The 20,026-nt window shown below is 44.5% G+C and overlaps 1 protein-coding gene across 1 annotated transcript in view; it reads left to right on the plus strand.

Moving 5' to 3' along the window:
* The first annotated feature begins 16,644 nt into the window (after window positions 1-16,644).
* The window catches only part of FAM13A (family with sequence similarity 13 member A), a 135,505-nt gene continuing 132,123 nt past the window's right edge, over window positions 16,645-20,026 (plus strand). Inside the window, exons 1-2 of the mRNA XM_075709479.1 lie at window positions 16,645-16,671; window positions 19,089-19,278. Coding sequence (XP_075565594.1) covers window positions 16,645-16,671; window positions 19,089-19,278 — 217 coding nt within the window. The remainder of the gene's footprint in view (window positions 16,672-19,088; window positions 19,279-20,026) is intronic.

A 20,026-nucleotide genomic window follows, 5' to 3' on the forward strand; every position in this document is an offset into this window, starting at 1 on the left:
CAGTCTTTGCCCCACTGGGAACCATGGCTTTTGCCTAATCTGCTATTTTAAGAGTAACAAAGGTCAATTATTGTAGTGAGACCGAGATCACAAGTCCCTCTTCTGAAAAGCAGCAGAGCGGCTACCATGTGCCAACAGGGTAATCAGTGCTGGCTTTTGAGAACAGCTCTTCCCAAGAGATTACAGAGACAACAGCCTGAACTCAAGTTGTTAACGGCTCTCTTGTAAAACCGAGATATTAGTTTCACTTAGATTAGCTCTGCTGGATTCTGACCTGGCTGTTTGCATCCTTCTTCCTGAAATTATCTTTGAAGTCTCAGTGAGACTTGGTGTAACAAGGCTCTTTGCTACTCAGCATCAGTCTGCTATCTTCTTCTGTCTGGAGCAGGTCTGTGGGGGTACACGGAAGAACTACTGCACTGAGGCCAAACACAAGCTGACGCAAAAATGCAGTTTTTTAATTTTTGTAAGTGTCCTGATGTTCCTTGAGATGAGGAATATGAGGAAAACATAAGCATCAAATATTGTTCATCTAGGTATACTTTTACTTGATTAATGTATACATTAATAGTGCTATCAATAGCACCATCTACTGTCTTCAGGAAAGCAGGTCACAAGCTCTGCATTATAATAGCAGAGATGACTAGTGAAATGAGAAGAGGGCATCTAAAGAGGCTGCTCTACTCGCTTCCTGGCAGCAGTGGTACTGGAGAGCCACTGCATTCACCTGTGTTTGCAACGCAGGCAATCTGCTGGGAGCTGGCATGGCAAATCTCCGTCAGTATGTTGCAGCCCTGTTTTCAAGCTATTGGGGCCCTCTTTTCAGATGCGTGTCACCAAAGTGTCCCATCTGAGTTGGTAACAAATACCAGGAATATTATTTCTTCCAGCACTTTGCCTAGTCTTCTCCACTTGCCCTTGTGAGTTTTTAAGCCCATTCAGGGGCCAGCATCACCTTCTCCTCCTCACGGACAACCTTCTGCATCTGCCTCTCTGCAAGGCCATCACCATGTGATTTCCTTTCTCCCCTCCCCAAGATACAAGCTGTGTTTGTTCCCGAACCTTTGTTCAGAGGCTAACTGGGTCAGGCAAGGGAACACAGATGAAGAGACATAGATATAGCTGACCCAAACTAAAATCATGAGCTGATACAAACCATTGTGGCTTTTATTAACCATACAAAGTACATGTTTAAAAAGGAGACCATAACACAGTGCACAGTCTGAACAGCTGCCTGAACATCAAGGGATGACAAGGTCCATGTCCTTTGCACAGGTCACATTAATGGTGATCTGCATATGATGCCATCTTTAATTTCTTCTCCCCTCCCAGGATATCCTAAGACTTTGGACCTCTTTTCTCTGCAGAGCCATAATCCCTTCTCTAGCCTGTCAAGAGGGAGCTTTATCCCAAAGTGACTGTTATGGAGGTTCCTTATGGATGCTTTAGGCCCACCCCTGGGATTTGATTACAGGAAGCAACCACCTTATTTTCACTCCAGATTTATCCTCTTGTCATAAGGGACAAACTTTTATTATTCCTTTGTTTGACTTTTTTTTGTGTTGTTCCAGGACAGGATGTCTCACTTAAAAAATTAGATTTGTAAGAGGAATTCAATTTCTTACACTGCTGCCAGTTGCTCTCCAGCATTCACAGAGCCACTGCTCTGCCCTGGGGAATAGAAAGAAAAGAAAAAATCATAGGCAAGGAAACAGAATAATCGGAAGTGGCCAGCATCAACACGGAAATGAGGAGTACCAGGAAAAAAACAGTTGTTTCCAGTACTGCAGAACCAAGGACACCTGGAATTATGGACATGGATTTTCAGGAGTCGTCTCTGGTGTCTGCGAAGGGGTAAGCCCATCCCTGCAGGAGGGAATGAAAAACATCTCTTTCCCCTTCCTCAGCTGACTGTAGGAACCTAATGTCTCTAGGGCTCCTAAAAATCTCCAGACTCTGGCAGAAACCAGCAACTGGGTTCAGCAGTGACAGTGGTTAGGGGCAACAGCTGGGATGGGACAAACAGAGAGATTGTCCCCTCACACTCCTCTGAATCTTCTGCAGCAAATAAGCCAGCCTGATAGCCCAGCATATAAAGCTCAGGGTCAGACACTCAGCAACAAAAATGAGAACACTCCTCATGTGGTAAATTCTCTCTGGAGAAAAACAGTGTGTGATTGTGTCATTAAGGGCTGTGTAATGATGCATCTGCCTTTGGCGGTCAAGCTAAAGCTGTACAGACAGCCCTCATTATAGCTCCTCCTCACTTCTGAGTGCTTGGCTATGCAGATTAAATAGTGTTCTTTTGCTGCAGGATTTGAGTGATGTATAAAATTACACCATAAGAAAGTCAGTAAGTGGCAGCAGTTTTAAGATCTGCTCAACAGAAAAGTAAAAAAGAGAAAACAAATCCAAGAAAAAAAAAACAAAACAAAACAACCAACCAACCCAGTTGAACACAAGCCCTGTCTGGATTTGAAGATTAGATAACTTCAGAGCTAACATCAAACAGCAGAAAAATATCCAAGTGCTTACAAGACACTCAGCACCATGTCTGAATATTAATTATGAAGCTGACTTAAAAACTAAAGTGTTTCTATGGGGATGCTTTTATTGGCTTAACTGTAGCAGCAGTCTGATGGGGCAGCAGTGATGCTGTGAACAAGCACCTTAGTCCTTGGGAAGGTCAGGGATCCTACTTGTACTAGTCAATTAATTGGCTAACCTATGATTCGATGTTGCTAAAACATTGACTAGTGCTTGTGGAGTATTTCAACACTGCTAATTGCTGCTGAAGCACCTGGGCATTCACTGCAGGCAAGAGGAGGCAATTTTACCATTGAATAGCTCCTGGGCTTGGTGAGACTGCACCTCTCCTGCTTCCCCACACTGCACCTCCCTTTCCTCCCCATCAGCATAGACAGCATGTTTTTAAACTCGGTGCCTTTCTGCAGCCCTCCTGCTGCTGTCTTGCTGGGCCATCAATCACAGATGCATCTAATTGGAATTCTTCTGGGACCTGTTAGCCTTCATGTCATTAATGTGGCTGCCCATGAATCAGGGTGGCTTGAAAAAGGGGATTTCCCCCTATGACCCTGAGCTGGCATGCAGAGTCCTGGTGCCCCTCTCCTCAAGAGACCGTTTGCTTTCAGTGCCCTGATGGGTGCATGCTTCGGTCCATTGCCAACCTCTGTAAAAAAAAGTAATTGATGGCAAAGATCAGCCTGTGCCCTCCAAGGCAAACTCCAGGCCCCTTCTTTGTACTCCTGGACAGGGGAAAATGTCTTCAGCCCATTGGCAATGACCTGTAAGTTTTCTCTGAGTCTCTCTGTGCTGATAGTGAGGAGGGATCTTTTTCGCTCCTCAGGAAAGGAAGAAGTTGCTTGGGTAGGGAGAGAATAGAGAGTGGGCTGGGCAAATCCATGAGGCTGGATAGATGAGGGCATGCGCCATCATGTGCTGTGTTCTGTAATCCAGCGTGAAAACAATTATTAGCAAGTACGCACAGCAGGCAACGAGCCACAGAGACCTGGGAAAATGACCTTGTTTCTGCTTTCTCCTCTTCTGAATCCTGACCTTGCTCTAAGGGGACTCATCAAGACGGTCCCAAGGAGCTGAGTGTGCAGTGAGGTCCTTCAGCAAGTAGTGCACGTCAATGCTGCATCCCTGTGCTGGTTATCATATCCCTCTGTGTGCTGCATTGGTTTAGCATTCATAGTGCTGGAGCTGTTGTGTTTGTATATGCATCTATAGGGCACTTGAATTTACACCTGTGGGAGCAGAATTCTTTAGAGAGTCTAAATGCCCCTGCAATTCCACCTCTGTCTTTGAAAATTCGTCTAATACCACCAGCAATGGGTACAGCTTGCTAACTCAGAGCGCCGAGTTGAAATGTCAGAAGGACATTTGCGTTCCTGTCTTTGCCCATGGTTTTGTGGTGTGCTGGGTGGGTGATGGGAGGCAGTAGCTGCCCTCTGGGGGGCCAGAGCCATGGGTGGCTATTGCTTTGGGTGTTCATGGGGCATACTCTCTTCACACTATTTTCCCTGAGTCGCAAATGAAGCGTATGGAGGTCTTCGTAGGACACTGCAGGATCTGCATATACGTCCACTATGAAATGGGGATCATGTTCCTTTCTTGTCATGGTGAATTCAATGGAAGTGGGCTTTATGATTGCAGTGCCCTAAGATGACAATTGTATTTCATCTATATCCAAGCTATACTGTTTCCATTGACCTTGTCTGGTGTCTGTATGATCTTCAATACCTCTATGGGCTGTGAAACATAAACAGAATTATCTGTGCATGGAGACTTTCTTGTCTCCACTGAGGACAGGCACAGCAAGTGGCAGCAATCCCCACTGCTTTATGTTCCCTTTTATAGGCACGGGCGCTGCGACTCCAAATCATTAGGCAGTGTGTGGGAGAGAGACAGTAAAAATGACCTCACAGCCTCTCTGAGCTAGCACAGACACTAAATCAGTTGGCAGCTACAGCAGGAAAAGATGACTGGGGTGGGGGGGGAAACCAAGGGTAAATCACAGCAGTCAGTCATGTCTGAGTCAGATCTGCGCACATCCTTTTTTGTTCAGCCAAGCTCTGACAAGTGGGGATGCACTGGAGGAGAGCTTCTGCCTCCACTGCTTCGCACAGAAACTCCCAGGCATGGAGAATCCTCTTTCTTTCTGCAGCAGGAAGCACACTGTGCATGTGTGTATATGCACATGGGGATGCTTTTTTTGACTAGCTGACACTGCAAAGAAGCTGGGTTGCAACCCAAAACTATGGATTGCACTTGGAACAATTCCTGAGCTGTGGGCAGTATGAGATCGTCAAAAGAATCTGAATTCTGTCGCTGAGCACCCCCTGCACATCTTGCTGATAACCAAGCTTTTAAAAAGCTGTGAGAAAGAGCTGAGCTGAATTCTGTGTTAATGCAAGCCTGTTGAACTACATTTCCCAAGACCTGTCAGAGGATGCATCTTCTTCAGGAAGAAAATTTGTAATTCCAGATGCATAAGATATACAGAGCTCTATGTGACTCACAGGATGAGTGAGCAGGCAAGTAAGAGTGAAGGGTTATGCTGCAGCAGATAAAACTTCATTTCTTCTTAAACAGAACAATTTTGTAATGGAATCATTGAAAAACAGGCTCTTCAATCCTGTCTTTCTCCTCCTGGAATAAGATTACTTTTGAAATAATTATAAGCTTTTTACTTAGCCTGGGTTCCTGAAATGCCTCCTGTTTGGTCTGACACAACCCTTGGCTGATTTACTGAAAAGAATAATTTATTGTTATTTATTATTTTAACCTTTCATTCAGCTTTATTCCATTAAGAACTTGTGTGTTACAAGGTCTTGTTTCACTTTTCTACGGTCAGGTTCATCATATGGCTTACATCATTGCAGAACTCCCCTCTCCGGCCTGGCAGCTGTCCGAGTGCATCGGGGTCGTTCGCTGCCCACTCCTCTCGCAGACAACCCATGGAAAGGCAGGCTGCTAGAAGCTGGATGGATGCTCTGCTTGCCTCACCAGGTCATCTTTTATTTGTCTGTCTCATCAGGGGTCTTCAGCACTGAAGAAACAAGGAGACGAAGCCATTGCCCAAGGGGTTTACAGTCCAAGCAGATGTTAGCGCTCGGGTTACTTGAAAATTTCCAGATTAACTGCTTTTCAGTGGAAAACAGCTTCTTGACTAAATGACCATTTTTCTGGAATGTGTCTGCTTCCCATGGATAAATCTCTTTTGCTGAAAAAGGGAAAGTCCCAAACTCAAAAAAATTTCAGTTTGGAAACTCAATTCCTGTAAAACACTGACCTGGGGTTGCCACATCATGTGTCTTTCCCTATCGAGCCTCCCCTTGGACCACAGACAGGAAAAAATCTGCTGGGTCCCCAGGGCTGCTTCCTGCTGCAGCAGCATCCCCATCACACAATCCACCTTCAGACTAGTTAGGTTTCTTGCCTTTACTCCTCCATCCAAAAAGCTACTCCAGAACTTCTCTAGGTTTTCAATATTTTTATTATTTCCACCCTAAAATTATTCACTAGCCACATATGCCAGTTTGACTTTTTGCTAGTGTTGTTCCATAAGTTGCTCTCTCCTCTCTCTGGTGTTATGTCTACTATGTTGTGGCAGTATGCAATCATATTTGTTTTTAGTCTTCATTTTGCAACATCAAACTGAATCTTCTTCTATTTCATCCTGCTAGTTCTTTTCTGCACTTGTCTTCATTTAAACTAATCTTTCATAAAGCAGGACCGAACACAGTAGTGCAGATGAGCTTATGCTAATGCCTCGAACAGCAGAATTGATATTTCTTTGATTCAGCTGGAAACGTATCACATCACAGATCCTAGGATTTTCACCAGGGTTCATTATCATCCTGCAGCCAAAGCAAGTCTTGGACTTCCAGCTAAAGCAAAAGACAGGAGCAGGAGTCATCTGGCCAGAATATCAATGAGATGTAATGGGGCAATTTCAGAGTTTAAATAATAGGTTTTCAGCTAAAATGGTGTGTGCTAACATTAAAAAAAAACAACCAAACAAACAAAAAACAAAAACACTCAACATCTTCTGGAGAAAAATCTCTTTCCCTGACCAACTCTGCTGAGCACCAGATCTCTCCTTGGTACTAGCTTTCAGGGTAGTGAACAAGGCCAGTAAAGAAGTGTGTAAAACCTAGACAAAATCTGATTTGCAAAACTTGCCTCTGCTGTGACTCTGAGTTTTGCTTGCCTCCAGGATGCACAATTTCCAACCAGAACAGGTAATCAATGGTTTTGTTACAGTTGCTTTTTGAAGGCCATTTGAGCAGGCTTCAGCTAGTCCTTTGACTTTTACAGTAAATCAACTTGTCAAATGCCATTCATTCTCAAAGTGCTTATTTTACACACTTGGTAAATGCCTGATAAATTAAAAATACAACTAAAAACAAATCATAGGGCAATGGCAGCCAACACAAGATCTTCCTTCTTATCCTCTGTAGAGCAGCTGGGTAGCCACAATAAGGTCTCAGAGCTTTACCATGAAGGCTGACTTTTGCTCTCCTTGTGGGCAATGACAAACTCCTGATAGACCAGAGATTCCTAAAGCGAGGTCGGATTTAATGCAAGTATTATACGTTTGCACCACGGAGCCTAAATGCAAATTCCCTCTTGAGTGGTTTTCACCTCCAGTGCCCAAATCCGGGCTTGTGGGCTTCTCTGCTCATACAAATTAATAGGCAGGATCTTTTAGCAGTATCAGATGTGGCTCTCTGCAGTCTGGTACTCAGAGAGACTTTTTTGTTATTTACACAGACTTGTATTTTCAAGACAACAGCAAAAAATACCAAATGTGTAGAAGTTTTATTTATTTAGGCCCAGCCCACACATTTCTCTCCTGTTGATCATGTTTCACTTCACCCTGCAGTAAGGGATATGTGATTTCTCTTGCCTCTTTGGCTTGGCTCTGTGAGTCACAGCCTCTTCTGAGGCAACATCTGCTCATAGCACACCTTTTGCAATGTTCAAAGCCAGTAAGCACAGTTTTCTGACAAACTAATAGAAGCTCATAGCCACAGTCCACTCTGGGTAAGACTTTATAATTATAATTTTGAATTAGGAGACATGTGCAAATACTTTTTTCCACCAGTTTCACTTGAAAGGGGATGAATGACTCTGATCATAATTTGCCAGCTGGTGCCTCATCTCTGACGCCACAAAGTTCACTTGCAACAGTTAGGGCAAAGGTCTGTGTTTTGTGGCTACGTTTCCCTCATTGCAAAATCCTCAGCAAACAGACTGAATAGTTTTGGTAGATTTTGAGGGGGTTTTGAGCATTAGTTGTATCAGCAAAATCGGGGAAGTCGCTAGGGATGCTGTGGAGTAGCTTCTTTGAAGGGAGAGCCTGGGCTTTTACAGCTGTAGTGCAGAAAGGCAATGAAAAACAGAAAGTTACTGAAGAGCAGAAAATCCTGACTGCTTTGAGTAGCCAGCCCTGCTGCCTCGTGTTGCTTTTGCTGCCAGCCACCTCCTGGGCAGGCAGCAGTGGGGACATAGTTAATGGCTTTGCCTGAGAAAGGGCTGTGAGATTAAGCTCATGCACATAACAAAGGAAATTTCCAGGCAAAAAAATTACCCTGGTCTGCTGAATGTAGCTGGTTGCTGAAAGATGAATATTTTTAATACAAAATATTGGAGATATTTCCCTTACCAAAATATGATAGCAAAAAAACCCCATTTATTGCCCTCCTGGTTTCTTTCTTCCCTTCCACTATTCATCTCCCTGCGGAATCCTAGAAACTCTTCCCTGCTTTCTCACAGTTGCCTGGAGTGACTGGTACTCTCAAAATAGCAGCAGTTCAAACACATTGGGCTGTGTTGCAACCTTTTTACAAAGTCTAGCCCAGATTCAAGAGCTCCGATTCTCTTTTTAGTTGACTTAAGTCTAAATCTTCACTTCTGGCTAAGGCTGCCTCATTACCATGTGTTAGCTGAGCTCACACAATATTGCCCAGTTCACAGCTGGATTCTAGTGGGGTCTCGATCCCTCTAAACCAGGGCTCCTGGCCTGCACTGGGCAAGGAGGTGTAGCCAGACACAGAGGCTGGATTATGCTGGTTTTCTAGGTCAGAAAATATAGGCTGAAATGTTTGAGGGCTTTGGAATACGATAGATATCCCATTTATATCCCCAGAAGCGTGTCTCAACAGCAGCACAGGCTCCTATGCTCATCTTGTCCCGTGAGGATCCTACACATTTTTAGGCATGCTGCAATCCTGCCAGCTGCTGCCTGGATCTGCCTGGTTTTAGAAGTGTGTGCAGGTTTCACCAAGCATCATTTTTAGGACCATGTAGCTCACTGTGGGATAGGGTAGCAATGCCATTCTCTCTCCTTGTAGAGCTGTTGATCTTTAGCAGTTTAATTGCTAAGGTTGACTTGCAGCCTGAGGTGTGGGCTGAGATGGGGAGAGAAAGAGGGGACAAACATTGCCTATCTGTTCGTAAAGCTCATCACTATTCTCACAGAGTTTCCAGTGAGATATGATTATTCTCCTGTAAGCTTGTTACATTTTTTGGCACTCTGACCTTCCCATGCCTCCATATTTCAACTGTTTCCTTTGCTTCTGAGTTCTTTATAAAACATCCCAGCAGCTGATGTTGGATAAAGCACACAACTCTCTGTAATGTTTGGGACAAAACACAGCTGCGCTTCCCTGCTCTGGGTCGGTGTGACCACATACATCACCCAGCATAAGTACTAACCCCTTTGAAATATGGCTGTCTCTCGGAGGTGAAACAATCTGTGCAGTGGGGGTATTAAAATGTGCATGCTCAAAGTGAGACACCCACAACCAATGAGTGTGTTGAGACTGCCACAGCAGCGGTGTGCCAATGGCTCTGCTGGCAATGCTCGGCTGGGTTCTTGGTCGGTTTGTAGCCCCTAAGATTTCCCTTCCCAAACTGATAGGTACATTTGAAGATCTATCTGATAAATCAGACCTGCAAAAACACAAAGGGAAAGAACTTTGGTAAAAGTATATCACCAAGGACAGAAAATACTTTCCTAAAAGCTAAGGACAAAGTAGTCTACCTCCAAAATAATACTGAATGCCTTTGATGTACTGTGCACTGTGAAAATGTAACGTCATGTAATCATCAGTGTCAGTTCTCACTATAACCTCTACTGACTAGGAACTGGCTTAAGAGAGAAATAGCGTGCAAACTCCATAACAAGGTTGTCTCTACAGCCTGAGCATGCAAGCCCCAGTCAAGAAGCCTTTGCTATGCAAACATAGGACTAGTCCCTCAAAAGTGCCTTCTGGAAAAACCAACCTATTCCCTGTTCTGATCTTCACAGCAGCCCACTCCTCTTACCTCCTGTTTTACTTATAGCCCTGATCCAAAAGTTACCAGCAGTCTGTGAAATTAAGGGACCTAAGCTCAGGTCTCCCCTGCTAAGATGGGATTGAGAAGAGGATGTTGTTCCTGACGTACGGCAAGCAGATTTCCTAAACTGGTTGGCATAGTGCTGGAATGGAGACCCTTTCTACACCAACCGAAAGTAAGTCTTTGGAATGCAATTCTGTTGAAATGTTAGAAATGGGTAATTTTTTTTTTTTTTTCCTTTTGACCAAGACAGGATTTTCCTTGGTCCCCTCTTATTGATGTGGCAGGAGAACTGGATGTAGGGGACCCGGTGTGAGATTAGAAACTGCATGACAGCAGTTACTGAGCCAAGAGCACGCGCCTCATGCATCCCTGCTGCCTGGCTGGTTGTGGAACCGTGGCTACCCTAGGCCACAAAGTATGATTTTTCTCTTGCTGCCTTGCAACCATTCTCTTTTGCCACAAGATGGGGATGTAAGGACGAGTTTAGGCCAGGTATGAACAGGCTTATTCCCCTGCAGGGCTGAATCTCCGTGATCCTTTGCCCACTCAGGGACTTCGTTTTGTTGCTATTATTTGGAGCATGCATACTGGCAAGATACATTAATTCATAAATAATAGCTGGTGGTCTGCTTTGCTGTTATTGAGGGATGCTTGGGTCTGAAACAATTCTGTTTCTCACCTTTATTGAAATTAAAACATCTCTGTGAAGTATGTGGCCATAAACTGTTTGAGCTCCTTGTAACTCCATGTCAAATTTTAAATCATTGCAGCAATTAGTAAGGGGCAAACCTCTCTCTAAAAATATCTATGTGAATTTATGTCAATAAGTAGAGATCAGTGAGCTAATGATTAGTCAGTTAATAGCTGACTATTGATTTAGTCAGCTAAATCAATACTAACCTATATAAGCTGCTTTATTTTCTGTTTTCAACTTCAAGAGTCACATCATATACGCACAAATGTTGCTCCAAGCAGCCAAGGGAAGAAACCCAGGCTAAACTGTGGCTAGGGCAGGCCCTTGCCCTGCAGATCTGATGTTTAGCTGGCAGCAGTTGGCAGCTTGGCTGAAACAAGTAACAGGCTACATTTCGTAACATAGCAATGCACAGCCCCTGAAAGGTTTTGTTAGAAAATACTATGTCACTTTTATATTTATTTTCTTTATGTTGCTGTAATAAAGTCTCTCATTCCTTCTGAGCTAAAAGCAAGTGTTTAGCATACTCAGTCATTCATTTAGCCAGCATTTTCTTAGGCCTTGCACACTTACTGGGGGTTGAAAGGGACTTGAGCCCCAAAATCCCATCTTGCATCATCCACGTTATGAGGTGACACATCCTTTCATCAGCAGTTTGGGACCACTGATACTTTTGTTGAATAGCTCTAATCACTCTCACAGGTCTGCTGCAGGACGTTGGAGCTCTACACAGATCAAACGCTGCAGCACTTGGTGAAATTTGTGTTTACAGTTACCTGGGGCAAGAAGGAAAGCAAAGAAGGAGAGGAAGAAAATGAAACTTAAGTACCAGAAGCCATAAACCTTAAAAAATCTGCCTCCCCCCAAAATTACTATATCAAAATGTAGGTGCTGGACATTCTTCATTGTTTACCTACAAGAAAAAATAATTTATTTATAAATCATTTTCCTATTTATCACCACTGATTATTGCTGTGCTTTCTTTTACAGTCCTGTTTATATGATGAAGTAGTCATTGCTCAGAGCATTCTACGTTCAGAGAAGCCACGTGTAGTAATGAGTGCCTCCAACAAATATTGACTTTTTCTAAAGGAAATTTTGTATAAATAAAGTGGATGTCATAGATAACAAGATAATGTTGAGCAGCAGAACAACATTATTCAGGCTTGATTAAACTGTAAATTGTATTTCAAGAACAAGAATTTGTTTTTTTACTTTATGGTCATAACTTTCATATCTGATTTTTCCTTCTCCCTACATCCTCCCCTGCCTTGAAGGGCAAAGGTGCTGTGAAGACATTCAAAAGACATCCTGCCATTTCTGTAGGGTTTACATTAGAAAAGAGCCACACAACAAAGCCCTGCCCCATCTTTCAGTGAAAGAGCTCTCAAAAATGCTGGTTTTAATTTTCTGTCTTCCATGTGCTGCCCAGTGGCTTTTGGTGTTTCTCCATTTGGGCAACGCAATGAAGTGAAAACAAGCAAGATTCTAGTCCCCTTCACTTTCTGGTTTTCATGCAGAAGTGCAAGGTAGCCATGTATTTGTTCACAAAAGCAAACAGAGAAAAAAACATTTACATTAGTTTTAGACATTTAAGAGGTTTAAACTGTTTGCAAGAACAACATCCTGGGGAAAGTCACCCTTTTTCGACTCTGAAACCCAGTGTATTTTGGTCTAGCGTTACTGAAGGGCAGGCGCTATTGTTAAGCAAAGATACGTGGAAAGCTGGTCAAATTGGAGCCAGCGGGGAACAAGGCAGCGTTTTGCCCGGCTGCTTGGGGAAGTTAGTTTGTTTATTTGTTTACTTATTTGTATTTATTTTGTGTTCTCCAGTGCTGGCGCCTGGGTGAGAGGGATGCGGGGCCCTGGTGCTAGCCCTGACTGCTGGCAGGCTGAGCCCAAGTGCTGGAACAGTTGCCAGCCTCTGCGCACCTTTCTTTGTAACGCCGGCGCAGGCTGTGTTACTGAGGAGTAGAATCCTCAGGAGCAGTTTGGCTGTTGGGCAGCTTGCACTGCATTTAGGCATTTAGGCAGAAATTGTGTAACACACTTTGTGCTTTTAGTCTCCCACATACATTTAACAACTACTGTGATTTTTAGTATGACTTCATGCAGGCATAGCGATTTGCCTGGGCAAAAGTTAATTGCTGTGATATAGTTTTGGTTTGGGGAGGGGGGTGACATTTCTGTGTTGTGCTGCAAGCCAGGAGCTGGGGTGGCGGCAGCAGCAGCAATACTCTATTGCTGTTTTAAAATTCCAGCTTTGCCTGGATCATAACCTAAATTATCACACAGTCCTGCAATGATACTGTTTCTCTGCACGGCAAAATTACTTAGATCACCAAATCCTCAAACATCAAACAGTTTTGCACAGACATGTTTAACTTTGTAATTAGATAAGCCTGAAGAAGCCTGGTATTATTTTAAATAATTTTGTAATTAGTATGACCATCTCCATCTCATTGATTCAGTAGGCTGGTAACTCCACTGCTTAAGTAAACATTAATTTTGTACTCAGCTATTGGATAGCTATTTGTTTTTCCTTGGTTCCTTATCCTTATAGTTGTATTTTACTGAGTCAAACCAGGTCAGTAATACTTCAATTACTTCACATAGATGTCTTGAGGGAAGTGAATCACATGCTTTCTATCGCATGCTTTTTTTTTTTTTTTTTTAAGAAAAGGTGTCGTTATTGCTTTTTGGATGAGAAGTTCCAGTTAGTTACACAATGGTAGAGAAACCTATCAGCCAGATGCGTTGGTCTGGCAATTTCCAGCTGCTCTTGCATGCTTCTTGATTTCTTGATTTGTCTCCTTCTCACCTGCAGTTGCCAGGTCTTACACCACGCTGGTCACTGGAGTACACCACACGTTTAGTTGGAGTGGCCTTCTCATGAATGCCCTGGAAGGTCACGGCAAGTGTCCTGCAGCTGGCTACTTGGACTAGCCAGGAAAGAACAGAGTACTGCTCGAGGATGCCAGAGCTGGCAGTAGATATTTACTTCACAGCGGCCTGCTTTTATGCGCGCTTTTGTGAAATGAGTGCTGAATTCTGATGTCACCGTGAAAATGATGAATAATAGTCAGGTTAAAGCAACATATTGCATAGGAGAGATAATGGGATTATTCACAGAAGTGGTGTGAGGAAGAAGTTCCTTTGAACTTCTAACACCACCCCAGCTGTTCTTCCCCTGTGGGAATGTTGTTTCAACATCTGAGGTTAAATGCCTTATTTGTAAACAAATGGAAGGGAAAAAAAATATTTTTTTTCCTTTCTTGATTCATTGCATGATTTTATTAGCCTGTCCTTTGCAGTGGTTTTACATTAGCTTTTAGCTGTTACGTGGAATTAGAGAGTAGATGATGGAGATGTGTATCTCAGCCAGAGAATATATTCTGTTGGCCACCCTTAAAAGATAGGCATGTTAAAAAGCCATCGAGCGCTTCTTGCACACAGATGATAACAAGTGTAGCTGAGAACTATAGGAAACAACTGTGTGACCAAAGGTAGGTAGGCCTGGTATGTCATAAAAGCTAAGTGAGACTCAACTGGTGGGTCTCATAGACTTTTCATCAGTCTTTCACAACGCGTTTGCTCTGATTTGAGCTCTCATGGCTCTAGGCATATTTATGACAAGTTGCATAAATATTCACCCTGCAATGGTACTGCCCATGCAGTATAAAATTCCTCAGGAGTAGAAAAGGGAAGAGACAGTGGTTTGATGCAACACCTTAGCCAGAGAACTTGAAATAACAATGGGGATGTTATACAGAGGTGAGCTTTTCTGTTGTTGGGTTTGGGGGGTTTTTTGTTTCTCTGTGATAGGCATGACTGCTTCTGATTTTTTGTTTTCTAAGGGTTTTTCTGAACTGCCTACAGGAAAACAGTGACTGCAACCCACAGTCGAATTCCACAGCACATCTTGGCTGATTTCTGTGGTGCCAGAAGTACATACTGGTGTTCCCCATTCATGACACCTTTCTTTTGAACAGTCATCCTGAAGGGTGGTGGTTCAGTGAAGGGAGATGACGAAGGTCAGAATATATAGAAACACGTCTCTGTGGGAAGGGTGGAAGGTACAGGAAGGAATCCACTTACTTATAGGCTGGGGTTAAGGAAAAGTTCAGGTAAACCTTACTCTGCCCTGCACAGGGGAAGGTGGCCCTGTGGGGTGCTGATGAGGGAAAGTTAGGAGGGGACAAAGGCATTAAGGAAGTTTCAGTCCCATTTCAGTTCTGTCACACAGGAGTATGCTGGCCTTCAGCTCTCTCAAGACTTGAAGCAAGTACAGAAGTGTCTTTATTAACCCAGAGAAAAGTTGCCAGCATGTCACAGCCCCAAGTGCTCCAGTGACTTAAACAGAAGCATGACTTTCCTGGCTCTGATAAACAGCTGTGTTGGAAAAATACTGTACTCCAGCTAGAGTACTGGCTCTGGGGCTGCTGCCGCTAGCGCTTCTCTTCTGGTCTTGCTTTTTATAGAATAAGAATGTACCTGGTGCCTCTCAACATACATTTAGAAAAGCCTTAATGCCATAGCTCCTGTTCACTGCAGGTTCGTGTCTGAACTCTTCACCTCCAAAGTCTCCAGGGAGTTGCAGTTTCTCATCGTTCATTCTCCAGATTACAGTTTGAAGCATGCCATTGGGTTTTACTGCGAAGCTGCAATTAGGACTAAGAAGAGAGCTGTGTGTGATTTATGTGAAAAGCACGTTAGAGGCTTACAGTAAAGAGCGGGATAGAGGAGGGGGAGGATGTTACATCAGCTCACTTTGAGAGTCCCGTATTGGACTTAAAAGGAAACACTAACGCCATAGTCTAACTTTCTGTTGTAAACTCGCAAACTGGGAAAGCAGTCATTTTGGGTTAGACTGGCTTGGAGAGGAAAACAGCAACTGAGTGTGAAGGAGATTCTGATTGCAATACTTAATAAAAAAATAAATTGTGAATGAAAACTCTAATCTGCAGGTAGCATTGTCCCTCTGATGGAGAGCTTGATAAAATGTTCTTCTTCCTCCCTTTTTCTCTACTTGGACAGACTTTCTTTTGTCCCTGTACCAGCGGCAGGTATTTCTGAGAGGCGCTTTCCAAAGACCTTTGTTCCTTCTGCGATGCTAAGGCCCTGCTGAGCAATGCTTGCATCTGAGCAGATACAGAAATAAGCACGTCTGTACGTGCTTTTCTTCCACAAAAAAAGGGTCAAGCATTTGAAACAGCACAACTCCACAGTTCTGTTTTGAAACCGTGCTTTAAATTTCTAGGACAAACTCTGCTTCCAGCCTGCGGTGACCAGGAGCGGGGCACTGGGGGCATGAATTCCTCTTCCCACCGCTGCCAGGCTAGCTGCGAGGGGTTTCCCCCGCCTCCCCTTTTCGCTTTAACCTTCCTCTTATTTCCCCAACCTCTCTCTAGATGGAAAATCACAGGGGGGGTCACGTTTGCACCGCTTCACGCTTCCTAAGTTCAGGCCAAACATCGCACCGCGTGGCGCTCTGCTGGGCCCTGGCACCTGTGGCTGTGCCGTCGGGGGCCTCCTTGGCACAGGGGGCTTGTTTTGCCTCGCTGACGTGACCCCACGCCACGCTGCCCGCCTCTGTTACCCTTTAAGCACGCGGGGCAAGAGCCGCTGGCGATTTTCACCGCAGCCCCGCTGACGCTCCTTGGTTGCAAGCGGGCTTCGCGGCGACATTTTCAGCGGCGGCCCGGCTCCGCTGGCGCCCAGGCTCTCCGGGAGGCGAGGGCCTGCCCTTACCGCTCGGCACCCAGCGGCAGCTGCCGGCTGCCCGGCCTGGGGGCGCGGTGATGCCCGCGCGGGGAGGAGGGGTCGCCCGGGGCAGGCCGCCATGACCCGGGCAGCCTTCCTGAGGGAGAGCCCTCCCCGCCGAGCCGGGCCGGGCCGGCGGCTCCCGCGGGAGGGGCGGCGGGCAGGCCCCGCTCCCCCGGCAGGCCGCGGGGGCGGGCCGGCAGGGCGGGCGGCACCCTGGGGCCGGGCCTCCCGCCTTGAGGGGGCCGCCGGGCCCAGCGAAGGCGGGCGCCCGGGGTGGGCTGCGGGAGCCGGTCCAGCCGCCGGCCGGCATGGGGGCCGGGGCGCTGGCCATACGCGTGAGTAGGGGCTGGGCGGCCGGGCCGGGAGGCCGGGGACGCGGGGGCGGCTGCGGGGAGCGGGGGGGCGGCTGGCTGCCGCCTCCCGCCCGCCCTCCGCCGGGGTCCCTTGCGGGGCGGGGAGGGGGGAGAGAGGCCGGCCTGGGCCCGGTGCCTTCTCCTCGTCCCGAGCGCTCTCCTTCTCCCCTCTCGGCACCTACCGTTCTTTTGGGAAAGGTGAAGATTAATAAAGGCGATTCCAGACTTCCCCCCCACCCCCCCATTTTTTAAGCCAGCGAGTAACTGCGCTGCATCATTCCCTGTGTTAAGGTTGTTGGATGAGCTGAAAAAGTGCGTCCCTGTGGCATATAAATAGCTTTTCTCAACTCCAGTCGTGTTGTCTGGGCAGCACTTTGCGGCGGTATCGTGCGGAGATGATTAAGTTGCTTTTTCCAGTCTTGGTGAGCAGTAAAAGTTGCATTACTGTTTGGACAAATTTTCCCTGTGTAAAATCAGATTTTCCATGTGTAAGATCACCTAACACTGAACTCTTTGTTTTGGAGCTGTTTTGAGGGGGTGATTTCATTTTGATTTTGGTTAGGTGCATATTTTGGATAACCGTACGTAACTTTTTGTTCCTAGTTAGTGCATCCTCTCCATATCCTGAAACAAGCTCAAAAATTTCCTCTGCTGTTCCTGTGGATGTGGGAAATGTCTCTTGGTTCTCTTGAAAATTTAAATCGTGAGTTTCCCCAAGTAAATTCCAGCTCCATGACTCAGGTTTTCAAATGCTGAAACAAAAACAGGCTGGAAACCTGTAACTGAGCAAGATTATGAGGCTAATTGGAGGCCTTAATTGGAAAAGCTCTCTGAGCATCACAGCTGCTCAGAAACTGCTCAAAGGATTTTTGCTGTCCTCTGAATTTAACGCAGGCTACATGATTTTTGCCTTGGCATGTGTCTGCCTGGAGTGAAAATCATATATTATTCATGTAATCGTGAATGGGAACATATCTTTTTAAAAGAGATGTGATATTTTAATAAGGCAGTCAAATTTTAGTTCAAACACTATGTTTGTTGTATATTTATAAGGTGGTCACAGTAACGCTGGTTTTATTTATATATTGCAATTCTGTTTCACAAATAGCATATGTATGACATCTATGCAACATCTTTTGTAAAGATCAGATAAGTGTTGCATAGGACCTGGGACTATAGAACACACACGTGCTCCAAATAGCTGTGTTTACTGGGAAAAACACAGCAAAGTGAGAGAAATGAACGGCCAGATCATTTTATATCTGAAAGGACAGTCATGCTTAATAGCAGCACTGATGCAGATGTTCATTTTGCTTACAGACTGCAGTAAAAATGTCGTCACACAAATGAAGAGATTTCAAGGGTTTGTTTAAAGTAAAAGATGTATGCCTTGCTAAAATCTGTCTTTATACAGCCAAACGCCAAGACGTAGGCAAGAGTCAGAGCACTTTGTGTTGCTGCACAATATTCTCTATGTGTAAGGTTTCTACTACCTGTTTGTTAATAAAACACCATAGGAATAAGTTCATTTTTTAGCATCATGCTAGCAGTGGACTTCTTCAATCTATTTGTTTAACTCCATGGTAGCAGTGCCTTTTATTGATCCTATAAATTAATCCTGTATGATGATATTCCCTTGGGTTTTATTGGCTATGCTCTCCTGTTTTCTCTGTCACTGCAGCTCAAAACTTGTGAGAATGTTTTGCCTCCAGAATAACCTATGGGATGTATGCAATTAAGGGTTTATTGTGGAGTGGTTTTTCCACCCCCACCACCCCCCCACCCCCCTTATGTGTGATTAGATTACATAGTCCCTTTTTAACCTTAAAACCTTGGTAATTAAATTTCAGACTTAGCAGATACTCAACATAACATCCTTAATAAGGATCCATCTCACCTGACAGTGGCCAATATGAATCCCTAGGGAACAGCATCTGGAAGAAAGGTGCAGTGAACCTTCCCCAGAGTACTCTCCCGGACTCTGACAGGCATCCTGGAGACAACCTGAACTAATGGTGGTGTACTGAGATTTTTCGTGTTCATGTTTGTCTAGTTGCTTTTGTAACCTGTGTGAACTGCATAAGTTATAACAGCAGTCTCCTCCGATTCCCAATTACTTGTTACTCTAGTAAGAAGCTTGCATATAAAAGTGTGTCTTTCTCCCTTAACTACAGACTACTTACACTCTTTTCCTGTTAGTTACTCTTCTGGTTTTTTCTCTGTTCAATTTTATTTTCCTACTTTACAGAGATTTTCCTGTGGATTAAAAGGAAGTAAAACCAAAACCTTACTCTGGAGCGTAGAAGCCAGTTTTGACGGATGTGCTTATGTTGTGACTATGTAGCCTTCTGCAGCAAATGTGACTAATGTACTTTTTTTTTCCCCTCTGCTCCCTTAAGCAAAGCAAATCGGCTGTGAGATTGAAGGAGGACATGAAAAAGATAGCTGCACTTCCACTGAACAAGCAGAGAGACACGACCTGTCCAAAGGTGTTTGGTGTGAGTCTTCTGGAGCTCCAGCAGCAGGGACTGAGCAAGAATGGCATCCCAATAGTTGTGTGGAATATAGTCGAGTACCTCACCCAGCACGGTAAGCTTAATGGAGTCATTTTTGCTTAATAGCACTCTTTATGTAAGACTCTTCAAAGGTAGGGGTATGTCTTTTCTGTGGTACAGGGGCTAGATAAGGTTGTGACACTAACCACAAGCAAAGAATATTGCTGTATGTATGTATGCTTCTTTTTTTTTTCTGCCTTGATGCCGAACTTACTTTTTAATAGGATGTTTGTAAAGGTAAACTCTGGTGTTATGAAGCAGCACACTCTTACAAACAAGCTGTTCAGTTTATAAATGGAATGTATTTCATTTGTGAAGATTTATGTCATTCTCTAGTTGCAAAACATTTCTTTAACACTTTCTGACAGCGAGAAGACGCAAGTGTCTATATAGAGATATTCATATTCACGTCCACACACACACCACATCAGAGAACATTACTGAATAGCAGTATGTGTTCTTACAGGTTTTCAGATAGATTCCAGTTATTATTAATCCCCTCAAGGAAGTAGGTGTCCAATTCTTAGCTTCGCTCTGCATTCATTTAATGGGACTTCAGTTCCTGTTGTTGAAATACATCTCTTTGCAGGAATCTAGAGCACCACTGGTGCACAGGTGTATTCTGTGGCAGTTGTTCAGCAATGGAAAAGAATTTAAGGAGGTAATTTCATCTTGGAAGAAGCTGCATCTGGTTTTACCCTAAGGTTTTTCTTTTAGCTACTGAGTAATGATAATCTGGTTGCAGAGCCTTAGATTCCATGCCTGTATCTTGATAGACCCTT

The sequence above is a fragment of the Pelecanus crispus genome, chromosome 4, assembly GCF_030463565.1.
Source record: "Pelecanus crispus isolate bPelCri1 chromosome 4, bPelCri1.pri, whole genome shotgun sequence".
Lineage (NCBI taxonomy): Eukaryota > Metazoa > Chordata > Aves > Pelecaniformes > Pelecanidae > Pelecanus > Pelecanus crispus.